The 16,850-nt window shown below is 43.6% G+C and overlaps 1 protein-coding gene across 3 annotated transcripts in view; it reads left to right on the top strand.

The window, feature by feature from the left end:
• The window catches only part of MYOCD (myocardin), a 100,318-nt gene that overhangs the window by 44,610 nt on the left and 38,858 nt on the right, over positions 1-16,850 (top strand). For 2 of the 3 annotated variants that reach the window (XM_055307107.1, XM_055307108.1), the window contains exons 3-5: positions 2,557-2,612; positions 4,086-4,161; positions 7,054-7,215. In XM_055307107.1, the coding sequence (XP_055163082.1) occupies positions 2,557-2,612; positions 4,086-4,161; positions 7,054-7,215 (294 nt within the window). The remainder of the gene's footprint in view (positions 1-2,556; positions 2,613-4,085; positions 4,162-7,053; positions 7,216-16,850) is intronic. The other variant, XM_055307109.1, reaches the window with a different exon arrangement.

The following is a 16,850-nucleotide window of genomic DNA, read 5'->3' as shown; positions in this document are numbered from 1 at the left end:
GTAAAACACAGTGTGTGGACCTCTTTGGCTTTCTTCCCAAGTCCTTGCCAAATGGACATAGTGTATCCCACTCTGTCTCTGTGATAGAAGGTTCCAGAACCTTTGTGCTCCTGGCATCAGAGACCTGGATTGCACAAATCATTTCACAAGTTATTAACACCAAGAAGTGATGAATTACGGCTCTCCAAAGCTAAGATACAGGGAATGCACTGTTTCTTAGAACAATTAATAAGCTCTGCTAATAGGAATTGAAGAGTCTCAGGGGCAAGAGAACTAGATAAATTCCTCCTAATTCCTAAGCACAATTAAAAAAAAAACAATTGAGTTTGGAATCTAAGTGATACACCAGGAGAGATTCATACTGCTCCCTTAGGGCTGCTGCTTAAGGAAAAGGATGTGTTAATTCTTTTTACCCACTTAAGACAGCCACACAAAGATCATTTCCAGAGTATGTAAGTGATTTGGCCAACACCAATATGTAATGCCGAACTAGATGGCCACCAGACTATGGGACGGAGGGGAAGACCTATTGGGTCAGATTGTGCAGATTGACCAGGGCTCCCCTGGACTTCAAGGAGACTTGTAGGATCTGGTTGCCTTGGGATCAGGAGTTGCTTTCAGAGCTCCATCAGTATAGACTGCAGCTGCGATCAAATACAGAAAAACACAAGCCTCCTTACAAGGAATGGCGACCAGATCCAAATCAGAGAAAATGCACAAGCAATGCAGAAGCATGGCACATTTCTCCATATGATTTCCCAGAGCTACTGAGTGGGGACAAGTGTGTGTGTGTGTGTGTTTGTGTGTGTGTGTGTGTGTGTTTAGGGGGATGTTGTGTAGGAGGAACATTGGAAATGGAAGATTTTGCAAAGAACCCCTCATTTTTAAAGATTTTATTTATTTATGGGGGACACACAGAGAGAACAGAGACACAGGCAGAGAGAAGCAGGCCCGATGCAGGACTCGATCCCAGGACCCCAGGATCACACCCTGAGCGGAAGGCAGATGCTCAACCACAGAGCCACCCAGGCTCCCCAGAAGCCCCTTTTAGGAGTGAAATCAACAAAGAGAGACATGTTGGATTGATGGGAAATGTAATATTCAAGCTACACATTCTATTATTCTTCCTATAAGAAAGGAAGCCCCTTAATGTCTGCTCAGGGTGAGGAGGCGGGTACTCGCCCAGCATACTTGGCACAAGGCAGCCCGCTGGGACCATTCAGCACCTTCCTATGGTCAACACTACTAACATCCCAGGGAGGCAAGGAGGCTGAGGAGGAAGGAGCGTGCCTTAGAGGATGATAAGGTGGTCGACCAGCTGCCAGGACTGCAATGACATTTGTTGGATGTCTAACAAGCCCTCCTGAAAATCTGTGCTCGAATTTAGAATTTACCATAAAGACGGAACAAGACTCACACATTCACATACACATATACACATACCTCTAAGGGTCCATCTGGCCAGAAACCCAATTTTTAAGCTGGCCAAACCTTGGAAGAATATTTCATTGCCTGCCACTTAAGAGTGAACAACTCCTGGGGTGACACTTGGACCCCAGATCATGTTGGTCATGGGCTTGCCCAGGCTTAGAAAGGCATTCAGTGCGGGTCTGTGCCCTCTGACCGACCTCATCGCTTAGGATGCGAAGTGATTGTAGCTCCTGACTGATGGTTTCAGGGGGTTCAGGAAAGCTCATAAGAGATGCAGAATGTTGCCCAGCACCGTTCTGCTGCTTTGCTGAGTCAAAGGTTTCCCCACTGGAGAGTAGGAGGAAGAGAGAAGGATGGAGGAGGCCCTAGGTCCTGGCGGTTCAGGCTTTGGCTGACGTGTACTTTGGCTGACCCAATGCCTGTGTCTCCCAGGTGTTGATGTTTTGAACATCACACCTTGGAAGAAGCAAAGTTGTCAAAGGACCTAGGCCCTGAGCCCAAACTGTGACCCTGGGCAAGTTCAGCCAATTGCTGTGGACTCAGTTTCCCCAGGGCAGGAGCTCATTTCACCATCTCCAGGGCCCCTTCTGGCCCTCGAAGTCTGGTTCTGTCTTCTCACCCCAGCACCCTCAGTTTGTGCCTTCCTGTCCAAGCAGTCACAGACCTCATCCAAAGCTCGAGTCCCCTCCCTACAGGTGGGACGAGTCCCCCATGGTCTGCAGCGTCCTCCCAGATTTCTGCACCCAGGGGCAGAGCAAAGTGGAAGAGGGCATTAGCCACCCCATCCGCCCCTGTCCCTCACTCTGGATCAGCATCCAGTCTGCCACGGGTCCCCGTGCCTTCTCAGGATCTCGGAATGCCCTGTCTCCACCACCTCTCCCCCTGTCACACGTCTGCCTCTGCTTCTCCTCCTGTGCTCACCCTCGATTCCACCTTCCTCTGGACCCTCTGGCTTCAGGGAAGCTGGTGTCCTCCAGGCCTCTCGTCTTCAATTGCTTGTGGCCTAATAAAGGCACTCACGTCCATCCTGTCTGCGCACCACTCAGCAAGCGCACCAGCAAATCCTATCTCGCTTCTCAATGCCCTGAGCCTGCCTCTGCTCACCTCCCTGTCTTTTCCTTGCAGCACTGAAAAGTCCAACTGAATTCCATGAGCAAAGAAAACATTTGGATAGTGACAAGGTAATTTTTGTTTTTCAAACTGCCCTCTTTCTTACCTTGGACCCCAGGGTATAGATCTCTGAGTGCTCAGCTTTGGCTAAAGCAGGTGGAGTTTCTACCACAAACTTGATACATGCCCCCGTCACCACCACCCCCCGACCCACCAACCCCACCCACACCATAGGGAATCTTTCTCCTATGAACCAAAAACTGTAGAAAATGCATTTGAACACATTTAGCTTTGAATCTACTTTTTAGCTTTTAAGAAAAACACATCCCCAATCTTTGTGATGTTGGGAAGATCATTGCAAGGGTGCCGCAGAAGTCAGAGAGACTTTGAAAAGCCTTACAGCCCTTTCTTATAATCAGGTTTTTAAAAACCCAATTTAATAGTAAGGTAGGAGTCTGTGAAAGCAGAGCTGATTGGAAGTTACTTAAAGGCAAAAGGAGGGTTTATTTCTCTCTCTCTCTCTCTCTCTCTCTCTGTTTGTTTGTTTAGCACTTTAGGTTAGAGGGGGGATTGGCATATACTCTCTACCTTCTTAGCAGATCTCCACAAACTGAACTGACCAATATCATAAAAACTATTTAGAGGATAAATAAAAACTCATAAAAACTATGAGAAGGAAATGCAAAGGGGATGCCTTTCTCCTGGGATCTCTCTGCCTATGAGATATGGCCTTGCAACTACTTAGCAGGTGGAGAAAGGAGCAGAGCTCGGTACCTCTTCAAAGTTGCCCCTGTGAGGCTGTGGTCCCTGCTGCCTGGATAATAATTGTCTTTCAAATGAATGGGAGGGATCTCCAGACCCCTCTCAGGGGTCAAATAGGAGATCCAGTATAGTGGGATTAAAAACCCAGACCTAAAAAAAAAAAAAAAAAAAAAAAAAAACAACAGACATTGGGGCCCAAGGTCTAGATCTGGCCCTGCTGGAGCCCACGTCGTCCCCACAGACAGCTCCACCGTTGAGAGGACAGTGGGATTCGGTCAACAATCTCCCTGTGCCCTTTTTGTTCACAATACTCCTGAATTTACATCTTCATAGGTCCTAAGGGAGAAGGCAGGTGAATATTTGGAAGGGAGCGTACATTGTCATGTTTTACCAGATGGACTTGGGGTACATTTCGTCTCTAACCATAGTCAGTTTCGTGGCTGTTTTAAGAGTCCGTGAACTAGAACAGACTACAACACAAACAGCGTGACATCATTGGAGGTTTATTAATATTTTACTAACATGCACCTGCCTGGCCTTTTAGGGTACAGGGGTTCTTACCTCTTTACTGAATGTTTCCATCCCAAAATTACCAGAGAAGCTTTGGTTAAGCGTTCCTGCATCAAAAAGTAGGAGGCCAGGGATAACGCGCAGGTCCTGTTTGCCAAACAAAGGACTGTTTTCCCCTTTGAGAGAAACCGAGGCTCTTTTAAAAAGGCAAAATGAGGCAGGTCAACTGTGTGAGGTCACCAGCGGAATATGTCCTGTGTTTGTGCTTGCAGGCTGAAGACGGTCTGAAGCACAAGGTCAGAAACAGGCCCGACCGCGCCGACGTGGTTAATATGCACATACTCCAAGGTGAGTCTGCACCCAGGCATAAGCCAGGATGCCTGCCGAAGAGTGGGCCACATGCCAGAGTTCTTCCCTCTGTGTGTCCTGTTAAAAAGTGTCCCCTGCCATTCCAGAGTGGTCATTTGAGTTGTTCTAGGGCCTTGGAGACCGTCAAATCAGGAAGATATGAGCTGGGCTCAGTCTCTACTTCCTGAACCTCCCTGAGCATGCCTCTCTCCCTGCCATGTACCAGATGCCTCTGAAGTGTGTCCACCCTTTAGCCAGTAATGAACCTCTAGTATGTCAACTAAAGAAAATATTTTTTGTACAAAATATATATATACGTATATACAAAAGTGTATATACATACATACAAAAATGTATATACCGCGGTGTTGATTGAGGAGTTATTTTTGATGTTGAAACATTGAAAACAGTGAAATGTTCAACACTAGAGGATTGGCTGAATTAATTATCCATCATCTGGATGATTGAATACCTTGCAGCCACTACAAATGAGACTTTATTTTTGCTTTATTTTATTTTAAGATTTTATTTATTCATTAGAGACAGAGAGAGAGGCAGAAACACAGGCAGAGGGAGAAGCAGGCTCCATGCAGGGAGCCCGATGTGGGATTCTATCCCAGGACTCCAAGATCACACCCTGAGCCAAAGGCAGACACTCAACTGCTAAGCCACCCAGGCATCTCCAAATGAGACTTTAAAACAAACAAGATATAATGAGAAAAGGCTTGCAAGATGACGTTGAGTGAAAAAAAAAAAAAAAACAGAAAACAAAGCTATATTCATGGTCTGATTCGGGGATGGACAAACATACACATAAATAGTATTTGTAGTTCAATTCTGTGATTTAAGAAAAAAAAAAGAAAGAAAAGAAAAAAAAGAAACGTAGTCCAGGGGTGCCTCAGCAGCCCAGTTGGAGAGTGCAACTCTTGATCTCAGGTTGTGGGTTCAGGCCCCATGTTGGGTATAGAGATTACTTAAAAACAAATCTTGAAACAAATAAACGTATCAATCAATCAATCAATCAAAAACCTAACCCTAACAATAAATATAAATAGTTAAGAAAGACATCCACCTATTAAAAACAGTTGACTCAAAGTGAGGAGTTTCTTGACTCTCTCATCTTTTGTATACTTTTTTAGCATTTTCCATGCTTAGGATGGACAAATAAGTAGTAATACCACAATTAAAAATGCATGAGAGGGGCGCCTGGGTGGCTTAGTCACTTAAGCATCTGACTCTTGATCTCCGCTCAGGTCTTGATCTCAGGGTCATGAGTTCGAGCCCCATGTGGATTCTACACTAAGCATGGCGCCTACTTAAAAAAAAAAAAAAAGCATGAGAAATGTTATTTGTTACATCATCACAGTCTTGTATTGAAATAGGCTGTGAACTGCCACAACCCCCAGTTCAGTTGCATGTCTCTGGTGGTTCCCATGGGATCCTCTCTTCTCCCCAACAGAGATTGGGAATTAGCACCGTAGGACACCACAGATCTGCCAGATACTAAATGACCCCTCTTTGCAAGGGTTCATGGTCTAGTTTTGGAAGCAGCAGTATAAGATGGGAGAGCATGGCTCTCTGTACTAGAGGCAGGCAAGCAAAAGGGGCACGTTAAGATAGGCTTTGTGCTGGGACCTGAAGAATAGGCTGCTGGGCTGGTAGTGGGGAGAAGATAGGAAGCACACGAGGGTGGGGAAACTAAGCAAAGCTACAAAGGTGAACTTGGTAGGACATGAGAGACAGAAAAGGAAGGACCAGGGCCGCTGGAGTGATTGGGGATGGAGAATCTCCGTTCATGGTGCAGCCAGAGTGGCATCATGCAGGGGGTTTTGAGGGAGGAGTATTTTTTGAAGATTAATCCTGTGTTGGTGTGCAGGATGAATCCAAAAGATCCCTGAGGCAGGGGACCCAGCAGAAAGCCCTTGGCATGACCTGAGGGGACGTTAGGGAAAGTTCGAGGAAGAACTGAGATTCGAACCTGTTCTTTGGTTCAGAGTACGCATGTTTTGTCTCAATAAGATCTGACCTGTTGCAACCATACGACATCGCTGGACTGCTCCTGTATGGAGATTTCTAGATCAGCCACCAGACACCAGGTCTGTGTTAGTGGGTTGCTAATAATAGAATGACAGGGCTGGGAGGCTGGTATGTGAATATCTCCCCTTTTAAACCTTCAGCGTTGAGCCTAAAGCTACAAAGTTTTACGAAATCCTAACGGCTCTGATTAGAGCAACAACTGGTTGACTAGACTCTCCTCCAATTTCTTACACAGATTCTGGGAGTAATCGAAAGAGGAATATGCGGGTGATTCAGGGCTTGTTAGCAACCTTTATCACCCTCCAAATGATGAGAAACTGCCTTTTGGATGAATTGAATTTTAAATTTCCCGTTTAATTATGTAACTGTCTCAAAGGGATTTTTTTTTCTTTTACAACGGATCTTGACTTTGGCATAATTTAATGTCACAACGTCACCAAACCTAAAGCCCTTAAAAAAGTGATACTGCAAATAATTATAATAATAGATGGATTTGCGGCAGTACCAGCCCGTGCCAAGCAACCTACAGGCAGGATGTGCATGCAAATGCCATAGTTTAGGGTCAACAAGCAATGTAGGCCCCATGGACTTCCTGCTCACAGAATTGCCAAATTGCACATTTTTTTCCCCAAGAATCGGCGCAAAGCACGTTTCTCTAACTCTTCCGTGCGTCTCGATTTGCCTTTATTTGGAAGTGTCTAGTCTTTGCTGCTAATCCATGTGAAATGACCATGATCACACTGAAAACTCATTAGGGTGCGACACAATGGTTCGCTTACAAAAGCAAAAAACAGCACCGAAGCCAAAAATGATGTCAGAACTCTAGAACCGATTCTTCTTGTTTCGACCTCTTAGCCTCCACTGCAGAGAGGTCCATCCCAACTGCTCAGATGAAGCTGAAAAGAGCCCGACTCGCAGATGATCTTAATGAAAAGATCGCTCTCCGGCCAGGGCCCCTGGAGCTGGTGGAGAAGAATATACTCCCCGTGGATTCTGCTGTGAAGGAGGCCATAAAAGGTAGTTAGAAGCCATGGTAGGCTTCCCTCTGTGCTCTGGGATCTGAGGGCAGCCTAGGCTCTGACAGACTGGGGGCCCTGGGGGCGGGGCCTCTGGGGGTTCTGGGGGTGGGGCCTCTAACTGCATAGGAGTCCTGGGGGGGAGGCGGTGTCGCTGTCCCAGAGTCTTCTCCATCCCCAGAGGTCCTGGGAGTGAGGGCGACACTGTTCATCCTTTCACCTGTTTGGGGTTGCAGTGAATTTATAGATTAGTTGATGGGTAATTTATATGTTTAAAATATTTTAATTCTTTGGAGACAGGAATAGAGTTTCTCTTTCCACTTATTCAAATGATCTTTCATGTTTTTTTTAAAGTCATGTTAATTATGGCTGACATATAGGAAATCTATTAATTTTGCACATTGATTTGTAACTTTGAAGAATTTCTTAATAGGGCCAAGAGTTTCTCAATTTATCTTAGACTGCCTGGGTACACAATCATATCTCCTACAAATAATGATAATTTGTCTCCCACCTCATTTTTTTTCTGCCTTGGTGCACTGGCTGATACTTGAAAAGTAACATCAAGGTTTTATTAGTATATAATTAGCATCATCTAAAAAATTATAGTATATTCATAGTATAAATTATATAGAATTTTCATGTTTTGTTTACATTACATATTTGTGAATTATATGAATTTTATATAAAGTGTACAATATACTATATTAGATCAACTTAATATATATTTTTTTACATATAAGATATCTATATGTTGTTATGTATCATATAAAATTACAGATATGAATTATATAAAGCACATTATGTTATTTCATATTCTACAATGAAAAATGCAATTTAATAATTATAAATATATTACATAGTAGAAAATCATCATTATTTGTACATTGCCAGTGCTTCAATCAGTATTATATTATTTTATATATGTTATGTTTTGTTTTGTTGATAACAATTTTTTTGTTTCTATCATAAATGGTGATTTCTTCACTCATGTACCTCTGTATATGATGTTAGCTTTTAGGTATGCTAAGGAAGTATTTCTCCATCCTGTCCTATTAAGACTAGGGTATAAGACAGATGCTGAATTCTTAAATAATTTGAACATGCACAGAAAGATGATCACATGACTTTTCTTCTTTGACCTAGGAATATGCATTGCTCTTTCCTAATCACCTTGCATTTCTGGAAAAATCCTATGTAGAATGTTTTTTCTAGAAATATCTGATATTTTATTTAAGATTTGCATCTATTTTATTAGGGTAAGAGTTGCTGCTAAACAAACCACATTTCAGCAGTTTAACAATAGAAGTTTACATCTTGTTCATAAACAGTCCAGGGAGGATTTTCCATAATGGCAGATCTTTCAGGCACCCAGGCCCCTTCAGCCTGGCTGTTCCACTGTTCCCTAGAGCAGGACAGCAAACTTTTTCTTAAAGGGCTGGACAGTAAGGAAGCGATTTAAGCTGTCACAACTACTCAGCTCTGCTGCTGCAGTGCAAAGAGTCCTAAGCAATAAGTCAACAAGTTGGCATGGGTGTGTTCCAATAAAACTTTATTTACAAAAGCAGGCCCACAGGCCATAATTTGTCTACCTGTGCCTGACAGCCCCCACATCCTCTGTACCTAGCCAGTGAGAGAATAAAAGGAATGGAAACACCCACTCACCTATTTTAAAGGCCTCTACCTACAAATAAGCACATCACTTCTGCTCCTATTCCACTGAGAAAATAGTGGGTAGGGCTGGGGAAGCTTTTTTTTCTGGCTGAACAGTGATTTTCTGGCAATGTCTCTCTACTATGAAAGGTGGAACATAAATTTTGATGGATAGCTAGTCTTCTCCACTACAGTGTTCACAAAAAATAACCGTCTTTGTTGTTGTTTTATGCTTGTCAGGTTTAAAGTGTCAAGATTATACATGTTTCACAAATAAGTTATAATTATCTTTCCATATTTTTCCATGTTTAGAAAATGTTTAAATATGACCCCAATGATCAGCTGTTTGAAAAGATTGCCTATTAAATTTGTGGAGGCTCTGGTACTTACCTTAGCAGTAGTCCTGTGATAGCTGTCCTTTAGTTTTGTCCATAGTTACTCATGTATTCAAATTTTCTCCTTAATAAGACTTGTACAATTGCAGAAGGGGGAGAAACAGAAGGGGAAGGGGCAGAGGGAGAGGGAGAGAGAGAATCCTAAGTGGGCTTCATACCCAATGAGGAGCCCAATGAGGGGCTCAATCTCATCATCCCAGGACCATGACCTAAGCCGAAATCAAAGAGTCAGATTCTCAGTCGACTGAACCACCCAGGTTCCCTTAAAATTTGCATTTTTCAAAAAATTCTCATTATTCCACTGACTTACAAAGTTATCAGCCTAAAGTTGTATAAAGTCTTGGCTTAGAATTGTTCTAAGCTGCTCTCAACCAGGGGTTCTGTTGTATTTTTCAATGCAGTGTTGTTAAATTGTGTATTTACTCCCTTCTTCCCTCCTTCATCGCACTTGCTAAAAGTCTTTCTATTTAGTCAGTTATTATCACAAAGAAGCAGTTTGTGAATTTGTTTTGTGGGTTTTGGTTTCTGGTCTCTTACTTGGATTCATTTAATTTTGCTTTGCATCAAGGTCATCAAGCAGGAGAACCTCCATGAGGAGAGCTGAGGGTCAAGACTATTCATTAGTTTCGGGTGCAGTAGGGGCAGGTGCAGGCAGAGGGAAGGTTAAACAACATGCCTCCATTTAGGTGAGGAGTCAGAGCATAAGCAGGAGTATGGTCAGCAGAAATGGATAAACACACACACACACACAAAAAGAAATGGATAAACATGAGGGCTAGCAAAAAAAGAAAAAAGAAAAAAAAAACAATACATCAATTGAGACAAAGGGAAGAGATAACACTTAGGTTTCTCTTTTAGGCAACTGGGTAAATGGCAGCCATTTATCAAGATGGAGCCCATGAGTAGAAGAGCAGATTTGGGGCAAGATGATGGATTCTTGTTTCACCTGCGGAATTTGAGGGGCCCACAGAAAATCCAAGGGCAAGGGACTAAGTAATGTGCTCTATTGAACTAGAATGCAGGAGAATATTGACCTAGAATTACAGATTTGGGAGACTTGAGTATATAAATTAATGGACTAGATAAGATTGGCTTTTCATGCATATATTTCTTCACTTTCTATCTATGGAGTATGTTCTATGTCAGACATGATTCTAAATGCTTGAGATATGTTCATGAATAGAACATTTCTGCTTCAACAGAGCTTCTAGTGCAGTCGGGGGGAGGTGGGTAATATACAAACAGGTAATGAATAATTATATATCATAATTAAAGGGTTTAAATGATGTAAAAGTGAAGGTAGTATAGGGTTGAAGGAATCAAGGGTGCCCGCTAGAGGGTAGTTGGGAGGAATGGAGAATGTATGAAAGGGGAAGAGGTCTAGGAGGCTCCTAGGCAGTGATCTTTAAGACAGAGGTAGGGAGGCTATGAAAATGAAGGGGACAAACGGCCACAGAAAGAGATGGAGCATACGGTTGACCAAACCAAGGAAAATCCAGCACTAGTAATGGGGACTGATCCCAGCATTAGCCTTTTAGCAATAATCTTTCGATGTGCTTAAGAGTTTTGATGGCATCATACGAAATGTCATAAAGACCTAAGAGTTACTCAAAGACCAGCTGTAGATCTAGCACTTGGAGTGGCCCATCTAGTGGTGGTGATCACCCAGCCCCCTCTTCTACCCATCACTTCTTGTGATCAGATCATCTCCCCATGGTGAAATGTTGACTTGGCGATGGTTCATTGTGGGTTGTTCTCTGGTGTCTGTGTATTACTCCCAGTCTCCAGTGCTTTTCCAGATGTACTTAGATTCTCCAGCACTGTCTACAGCTGGGTTTCTATGTTTCCACCAAGCTCTGGGTGGAACACTTGGTCATTGTCTTCCTCCCGGTTTTAGTAAAGACCAAGTACTCTCTAACCCCCGACTAATCCAGAACTTCTCCCAACACAGAAAAAGATTTTTTTTTAATTTTTAAAAATTTTTTACTTTTTAATTTTGAGTCTAGCAGAGTTAATATACAGTATTATGTTAGTTTCAAGTGTACAATATAGAGATTTAACAGTTTGTACATGACTCAGTGCTCATCATAAGTGTACCCTTAATCTTCTTCATCTATTTCACTCATTTCCCACCCACCTCCCCTCTGGTAACCATCAGTTTATTCTCAATAGTAAAAGTCTGTTTCTGAGTTTGTCTCTTTTTTTCCCCTTAATTTATTTATTTCTTAAATTCTACATATGAGTGAAGCCATAGAGTATTTATTTTGTTCTGACTTATTTCACTTAGTATTATACCCTCTGGATCCATCCATGTTGTTGCAAATGGCAAGATTCCATTCTTTCTATGGCTAAGTAATATTCCCTTGTTTATACACTACATCTTTATGCATTCATCTATTGATGGACACTTGGATTGCTTCCGAAATTTGCCTATTGTAAATACTACTGCTATGAACATAGGGGTGCATATATCTTCGTGAGTTAATGTTTTCATATTCTTTGGGTAAATACTCAGTAGTGGAATTACTGGATCATATGATAATTCTGTTTTAAGTTTTTGAGGACCCTCCATACTGTTTTCCACAGTGGCTGCACCAGTTCGCATTCCCACCAACAGCGCATGAGGATTCCCCTTTCTCTGCATCCTTACCAACACCTGTTGTTTCTTGTGTTGTTGATTTTAGCCATTCTGACAGGTGTGAGGTGGTATCTTACTGTGGTTTTGATTTGTATTTCCCTGATGATGAGTAACATTGAGCATATTTTCATGTGTCTCTTGGCTATCTAGATGTCTTCTTTGGAGAAATGTTTATCATGTCTTCTGCCATTTTTTATTAGATTATTTGGTTGGTTGTTGAGTTATATAAGTTATTTATATATTTTGGATACTAACCTTTATCAGATATGTCATTTGCAAATGTCTCCTCTCATTCAATAGGTTATCTTTTACTTTTGTTGATTGTTTCTTACATTTTATTTTGATAAAATCCCAATAGTTTATTTTTGCCTTCATTTCCCTTTCCTCAGGAGAGACATAACTAGAAAAATGTTGTAATGGCCAATGTCAGAGAAATTACTGGCTGAGCTCTCTTCTGGGACTTTTGATTTCAGGTTTCTCATTTAGGTCCTTTAATCCATTTTGAGTTCATTTTTGTATATGGTGTTAGAAAGCGGTCCAGTTTCATTCCTTTGCATGTAGCTGTCCAATTGTCCCAATTCCATTTGTTGTAGAGACCATCTGTTTCCCATTGCATATTCTTGCCTCCTTTGTTGAAGATCAATGAACCATATAAGTGTGGGTTTATTTCTGGGATTTCTATTCAGTTCCATTGATCTATGTGTCTATTTTGTATCAGTACCATACCGTATCAGTACCATTTTGGTCTCATCTTTGTAGTATATCTTGAAATTGGAGATTGTGATACCTCTAGTTTTGTCTTCTTTTTCAAGATTGCTTTGACTTTCTGATTTGACTTCCACAGGAGGAGGCTTAGGCCTCCTCATGGCCACATTTCAGAGGAGTATGCACCTGATTCCCTGTTTCCTCTTCCTAGAAAGTCACTAAAGGGGTCTGAGCACCCACTTCCAACATATGGGGGGAAGGGATTCTCCATACCAACAAGCAATGTGCAGAACACCAGCTGGGCATCCTATAATTCAACTCAATTCTGACACTACCTACCTGGTATAGCATCAGATCTCACAGGTAAAGGGTTCAGTCCCGCAAGGTCACCCTCCTCTTCAGACACCAGTCACAAACATTGTCACCTATGCTTCTGATCAACTAACTACAGCTCAGAGTTTCCCACACTGCCTCCCTTGAGTTCAGTTAGTTTGCTAAAGCAGTTCACAGAACTCAGGAAACCCATTTACTTACTGGATTACCAGTTTATTATGAAAGGGTATAGCCCAGTAATAGTCAGATAGAAGAGATGCAAAGTCTCAGTCAGGTATAGGGAAAGGGTGAGGGCCTTCCATGCTCTTCAGGTATACCACTCTTCCCAAATCTCCACATGGTCATCAATCCAGAATCTCTCCAAACTCTATCCCTTTGGGCTTTTAATGGAGGTTTCATTATAGTCACAATTGATTAGATCATCGACTACTGGTGACTGAACTCAATCTCCAGCCCCTCTCCTCTCCCTGGGTATCAGGGGGTGGAACTGAAATTTCCAGGCCTTCTGATCACAAGGTTGGTTCTCCTAGCCACCAGCCCCCATTCTTAGGTGAGGTCCAGAAGCCACCTCATTAACATAACAAATGACACTTTCGTGGCTCTCCTCACTTAGAAGATTCCAAGGATTTTTCAGAGCTCTGTGCCAGAAAGGGGGTCGAAGTCCAAGTATACATTTCTTACTATAAATCACCATATCACAACTGCAAACAGCCAGAGTCTCTCAGGACAGAACCCTGAAACAAAACACCAAATATGATGTTACAGGGGAGTGAGGATTTATGAAAACAGAAATTATATACTGGAGTTTAGCATGGCCTCCTTGAGCTGATTAGTGGGTCATTATTACTTAAAGATCCTTCATTTTGAGACCCCTGGGAGTCTACTCCTAGCTTGTTAATTCTCTATCTGGCCATCTGAGTCTTTACTTGACAGGAGAAACATCCCTCAGCTTCCAAGGAAGCTGCTTCTTGTCCAGAGGCCTGGCTTCTGCTTAAGTGAAACAGAACCCCTGCTGCCTTTCCTGGTTTTTTTCAAACAGTGGGAGGATGCTGGTTTTCAGTTCTAATAGACGAACTCTTCCTCCTAAATTGTCCTCACCTTTCCCTTGGTCTGGCCCAGGTGGCCACCTGAATGCCCAAGTCAGCTACTCAGCTACTTTAAAAAAAAAAAAAAAAGACTTGAACCTGCGACTCCGTTGTCAAAGATAAATTAGCTCTTTGTGTCACTATAACCCTTCAACATAAGGAGCAGTATTTCTAGTCCACCAGGCCTGGTCTGGAAGACATCCATTTACAGCTGTCACTTCCATTTCTAAAAGATCCGATGCTAGTCTTTGCTCACTCACATCCCCAAGCTGCAGACTTCATAACCAAAGAAAACAATTCCTATTTACTAACAATCCGGTCATTCTTCAGTGTCTGGAAGTCCTGACACTCTGATCATTTATTTCAAGGCAAATAGACAATAGTCATGGCCCTGAGCCAGATGGTAGAGTCATTTGCTTTGGAAGAAGAAGAAAGAAGAAAGAAGAAAGAAGGAGAAGGAGAAGGAAGGAGAAGGAGAAGGAGAAGGAGAAGGAGAAGAAAGAAGAAGAGGAAGAGGAAGAAGAAGGAGAAAAGAAGAAGAAGAAGAAGAAGAAGAAGAAGAAGAAGAAGAAGAAGAAGAAGAAGAAGAAGAAAAGAATAGGTTTGCTTTGGCAAAACTTTCTCGTGACAGAATGTATCATTCCATAATGAGAAATAATTTCAAAAATGCACCCGATCCTGAGGGAAGGGGGCAGGGGGGCATATGCGAAAAATACTTTTCTATGCTGGGGGCCTTTGCTGCCCCATGAAGCGGTCACTGGCATCACGAAGTGCCTGTAGCCGGAGACAGGTGCTGCTCCCCTGAGAGAGCTCTGATGGGGCAGCAGGTAGAAGGGAAGCAAGAAACGAGGCTCAAGTATCTTCACACACTTTCTGGTCTCCTTTGTCCCTTGAGAATTAACCTCAAGCTCTGACACAGGTTGAGTCCTGTGACCTGTTGTTCTCCACTCATGTGGTCCTAGCACCAGCGTTATGTCTTAGACTTAAGGCAAATTTCTAAACTGCCAGGAATCTGAAGAAAAGGAGTGGTCGCTCCTCTAAACACCCACTGACATCCAATTCCATAATAAAGGCATTTATCTAATCCCTTTCAAGAGCAGCAGGTTCTGCCTTTGTTGGAAGATGCCATCCATCCTCTACAGACGGTGGCATCTTCCGTGTATTAAAATATCTTTAGGCGAGAGCCACATTTAAACCAGAGTTACTTCCCCAGGGATCACGTCCCTTTGGAAATGGATTTTAGTGGGCATTAAGTCTCTTCCAAGAGGGCATTAAGAAGAGATGGTCTGTCTGTGAATTAAAATAGCTCTCCTACCGTCCCACTTCATGGTCTCCTGCCCCTGGGGCGGGTCCTAGCGGAAAGGTACCTAGGGCTCCAGCTATCTCACTTAATCTTGGATTCTTAAATGTTTATGCAAAGAAAGTACAACTGACTCATTCATCTAATTGCTTCCAAGAGGGACAGGGAAAAAAAAAAAAAAGAGGGACAGGGAAAGCTCAGAGCTGCCAGGCCCACATCCCCCAGGGGCCAGTGCCCAGAGCCAGCCCCGTGGGCATAGCAGGGCGGGGGGGTGGGGGGATGATGTCAGGGCTTCCCAAAGCGGGTCCTTGTCACCACACCACCTGACGTGTGTATAGGGACAATAGCCAGCGCACCGCACTCCAGCAGCATCCAGGGCGCCCCGTGCGGGGGATGGGGGGAGATTGGAGAGGAGGCCCAGGGTCACAGCACAAAGCCCACAGACTTGGTTGTTCTAGAGGCAGGCCGATGATAAGATGACCTTTGTGCCTTTCCACATGAGCCTGGCTTGAGCCAGGAGGGAGAGGCAGTGACAAGCAGCCTTTCCCGTGACTCACTGGCCCTGGGGGAAGGTCTGTCTGTCTGGCTTTCCTAGGACGACCCCCTCAGGACAAACCATTTTTAAAAAACAAAACAAAACAAAGCAAAAGACTCTGGAATTGTGCTGATCTTTGCAAAACTGACTGCAGGACCCACTGCCTCCTGGGTGGTCTTTTATTTATTTATTTATTTTTGAGAAAGGCAGACTTGCCACAAGCAGATACTCCTAACGAAAGCAACGACAATCCTCAGGGCTAGAAATGATTGAGCACTTGCCCTTCAGGGACTGGGCTGGGCGCTGGGCACGGGTGACGCTGTCTTAATCCTCAAAGCCTAGAGAGGTGATGAGGACTGTTACTTTCATTTTCGGGACGGGGACACGGAGGCTCTGGGTGGTTCAGTAACTTGCTGACAAGAACTAGCGCTGAAGTGGTAAAAGGACCAAGAAGCAAAACCAAGACCGCCCGAGTCCAGACTTGAAGCCCTTACTGACCGCGCTAAACAAACACATCATCCATCATCCCCAAAAGGAAGCCACTGCCTTTTGCTCCCAGTGCCTCTCTGTTTAGCTTCTCCTGCCGACAGGGGCTGAACTGAGTGTGCAGCCATGTGGGGGCCACTTGGTCACCGAGCCAAGCCACCTGCAGCCCTGAGGCGGTGGCGATGGGCAGCCCTCCTCCCCGACCCAGAGCAGGGTCTCTATGTAACTGTGTGGCCTCAACAGCACATTCTGCCCTGGCACATGGCGCCTTTTAGAGATCAAATAGGAGTCCTATTTGGGGCCTTCGCCCTCACCCCATTGGCTCCTCCAGGTGTAAACGACCACTCCGAACCTGGCTGCGCGAACGCATGGCTTCTTCATTGACTTAGACCGAAAAACCTCTTTAAATGATTGCTCGTCCCTTGATCCAGTAGACTGCTGGCAGCTGTGTCTCTCCAGGTACTGGCTCCAAAATAGTTCCATCCCCTGGCCGGGGGGAAAGCTCT

Source organism: Nyctereutes procyonoides, unplaced genomic scaffold (genome assembly GCF_905146905.1).
Source record: "Nyctereutes procyonoides isolate TBG_1078 unplaced genomic scaffold, NYPRO_anot_genome, whole genome shotgun sequence".
Taxonomy (NCBI): domain Eukaryota; kingdom Metazoa; phylum Chordata; class Mammalia; order Carnivora; family Canidae; genus Nyctereutes; species Nyctereutes procyonoides.
The sequence above is the reverse complement of the archived record's forward strand: the minus strand, read 5'-3'. Positions and strand labels throughout refer to the sequence as shown.